Source organism: Dipteris shenzhenensis, chromosome 21, assembly GCF_047967505.1.
Source record: "Dipteris shenzhenensis isolate YYH24624 ecotype China chromosome 21, Dip_SZ_1.0, whole genome shotgun sequence".
Lineage (NCBI taxonomy): Eukaryota > Viridiplantae > Streptophyta > Polypodiopsida > Gleicheniales > Dipteridaceae > Dipteris > Dipteris shenzhenensis.
Genome location: NC_141616.1, coordinates 43,686,948 through 43,690,450, shown reverse-complemented (window position 1 = coordinate 43,690,450; position 3,503 = coordinate 43,686,948). Strand labels below are relative to the sequence as shown.

Genomic DNA, 3,503 nt, shown 5'->3' with positions numbered 1-3,503 from the left:
ATTTTTACAACATGTAGATCAATGCTACTTTCTCAAGGTAGTCACTATCAAAAAATATTTCAATGACCTACATTCAAATGTCTCTTCTAAATACATGTTCTAGTTGGAATAAAAAACCTCCCATTGCTCTCTATTGTATATATTTAATGTCACTAAAACCCTTCCTCCAATTTCCTCATTTTATTAAATTACCTTTTTATCACAGGTTGAATGCATGTGGCATGTCTATATCATATCATTTTTATATTTTTTCCATTGTACCACAGCTCAAAGTGACGTACAAATTGGTTAAACTCTAGCCTAACATGGGAATATATCGTTTATATTCCTGGAGGAAACCTCCCTGTGACGATGATGTGAGGGATTGAACATGAATGAGCATTTCCAAAAGCAAATGAAGGCTATGAGAGATCTATGCTACCTATATGAGGTCATATGCATGTGTTGAAAACACCTCCCCCTAGTAGATGATATTTTGCATGGAGTTAAGTCATCAATTTATGATGCAAGTGCACTTTTGTCTAGATATGGTGTTGCCTTATTGTACTACTAATAAGGGCGAGTTGATAATGGAAGTGACACTAGGGGATTAGTTCTAGATTAAGCTCTCCACCATGAACTCCATCATCCTTTTTTCTAGCACCTCTGCAGCTTCAGATCTTTGCATTAGGTGGAAACAATGGTTCGCATCCTCCGATTCAAACAGCTCCACATCCTTCCCGGCTTTCTTTAGTGCCTCGTAATACTTTACCCCTCCTGCACGCAACATATCTTTTCCTGCTATTGCCACGAACACTGGCGGTAACTCTATTTCCGAAATCTTGGGCGAATCTGCATGGAAAGGATTGATCAGAGGATGCCCCCATGGAGCTCCTGGTGGAAGAGATGATTTGTAGACGAACTCCATCTGTTTTGTATCTGCTTTTGTCAGTTCTCCCGTTGCCTCTGGGTTCGCGTCCATGAAACCCGAGTGAATCAAAAGCAGACCTCGAATCCTAACGGGACTCCAGTCTGTTCCCGTCGCTCGCGCAGCCAAGAAGTGCACGAGCGTGCCCCCTGCGCTCTCTCCAGCGAGGAAACATTTCGAGAAATCGGCATGCTGGGCTAACCAGAGCTCCTTCTCACCCGGAGCGCCGCCGTGGCCTTGAGCTTGAGAGCGGAGCCAAACCAGAGATGTGTAACCGTCGTCGTAAGCTGCAGGCAGGCGATGCTCGGGCGCGAGGCGATAGTTCACAGAAACCCAGATGGAGCGCGATGCGGCAGCCATGCGACTGCAGAATTCATGGAAGAAGGAAGTGGCAGGGCTACCGACGCAGAAGCCACCGCCATGGAAGTGGAGCACGAGAGGCAGGCGTGGATGGGGCTTTTCCTGAGGAGGAAGTTCGGGCAAGAAGATACGAGCCCAGATATCTTTGGAAGGATCGATGGAAACGTCTCTGGAGGCAACGCCATGGGAGAACTCCGGGCAAGCTGGGAGGTTGAGGTCTGTGGGACGATGGATGGAGCCATCGCTGTAGAGAGTGAGCAAGCCCGGGAATTCCTGTACAATCTCTCTCGCCATCGCCATTGCTGCTGCTGATGAGTTCTTGGGAGGTGGAGGGGATTGATATACAAGAGCAACGTTCATGAAACACACTAGGGCAACATTCAACAGATGCAATTGTATTCAACACACTATGATATACAACATTGAATTCAAAACAAATATTGAGTGGTCTAGCCCTTGACAGAGAGCCCTCTACAAAATAAATTTTGCAAACCATCTTCCCTTATGACTTTTGTAAACATTAGGATAGCAACACGCACAAGCATGCTCGTGGGTCAAGAAAAATGCATGACTTTTGAAAGAGGACACATCACACTCAACCAAACAAGCTTGAGGGTCAAGAAAAATGGATGACTTTTGAAGGAGGTCACATCACACCCCTTGTGCAGGGTGAAAGCCTTGTGACAAAGGGCCACTCTGTCCTCTATTTGCATTTCGTTTCTCACTTTTGCTCCCTCTTCCTCGATGTCATGAAAGCTAGGGCGTGTGGATAACTTCCCCTTTGATTGAGCTATCACCTAGCTCTCAAAGTGAAGATGCTTGTAACCAATGTCAAGAGTCAAATACGATGAACGTACTTGATATACAAACATCGACAATCAAACACAACAAGCAATACCGTGGGACTATACCATGTTTGAATTGATCCTCATCCATACATTCCGAAACAAAATCCCACAACTACTCCATGATGATCCTCTTTCCCTCAAGAAAAAGAGGAATGTGATGGTGTTAAGGTTGAACAACTACTCCATGATGATCCTCTTTCCCTTAAGAAAAAGAGGAATGTGATGGAGTTAAGGTTGAACAAAACGCCTAGCCACGTCACAATTGATTTCACTAGTTGAAAATTCAAACACAAGCTCTAACAAAGCCTTATCCAAGTAAGGCAATTCATTAATCACATCAACCATAATAAATAAAATGATAAATTTCAAACAAGAGATCACGAATGCTCGTGATGATCACTCCCTCTTTATTGTACATAGATGAATGTTCGAACACACACACACACACATAAAGAGAGACTCGCAGACACATACAAGGGGGAGGGGGGAGTTTCTTTAAAGATAGCTCATGAGTTTATTTCTCAAAAATATGTCAAAAACCCCAACAATTACCATCCAAGTCTCACTTATAGCACTCCTCTATGGAGGGACTACCTCGAGAGTATAATAAAAAGTACATAACTATCAAGGAGCCAGCACACAATAATCTAACATATAATAATTTGCAATAAAGCAACCTTCAAAAATATTGAACAAGACATTAAAGTAACACAAGAGCCACAAATTGCAAGATGCACGCAAGGTCCGCATTCCAACGAGACCCCTATTACTCAAGAGTCTTTAAAAAAAAAAGTTACAGTACCATGCCATTATTCACCGGTGTTGATGGTCCACACACAAAAGAATACGTGAGGGTGGGGGGGGATTCTTTAAAGATAGCATGTGCATTTATTTTTCATATTGGTATCTAGATTCACCCTAAAATAAAAGAAGTTGAAAATGTGCAATGTGTGCATGTGCAAAGATCTTTTAATAAATCCAACATTATTTACAATTTTGAATTGTTTCTTTTTCCGTGCACTTGCTTGCTATATGTCTCATAAGCATGCCAAAGGTCATTGCATTTCATAATACATAGCATCAAACCCGATAGCATGCCCTTTGGCCTATTTGTGTTTTGAAGCATTTTAGGCCACATTGCACTTGTTTGGGATATCCAATTCTGCTGACATGTATCATCGGAGGGGGGAAACCCGGTCGCTGAAAATTTTTCTACTCCCATGAATTTTGAATTTTCACACCTCCCACCCATCGAATCTTGGAATATTAAGTACTTGCAACCTGCCCCCACCCTGCAAACACCCTACAACCTGCACCTCGGCTTGACCTTGCATGGACTTTTATTTGGCATTGTCGTCTTTCGGGTAAGTTATCTTCTATTGTTTGCT

General features: G+C 42.8%; 1 protein-coding gene across 1 annotated transcript; it reads right to left on the bottom strand.

Annotated features, from left to right (window-relative positions):
• Nucleotides 1–212: 212 nt before the first annotated feature.
• Nucleotides 213–1,663, bottom strand: LOC147888897 (2-hydroxyisoflavanone dehydratase-like). Its single transcript, XM_087392850.1, has one exon. It carries the CDS (start codon nt 1,625–1,627, stop codon nt 596–598), a length of 1,032 nt encoding a protein of 343 aa, XP_087248976.1. The 5' UTR covers nt 1,628–1,663; the 3' UTR covers nt 213–595.
• Between the last annotated feature and the right edge of the window lie 1,840 nt (nt 1,664–3,503).

Bases quoted from the DNA above. Each gene is read 5' to 3' on its own strand.
- LOC147888897 (XM_087392850.1), bottom strand. From the start codon at position 1,627: ATGAACGTTGCTCTTGTATATCAATCCCCTCCACCTCCCAAGAACTCA.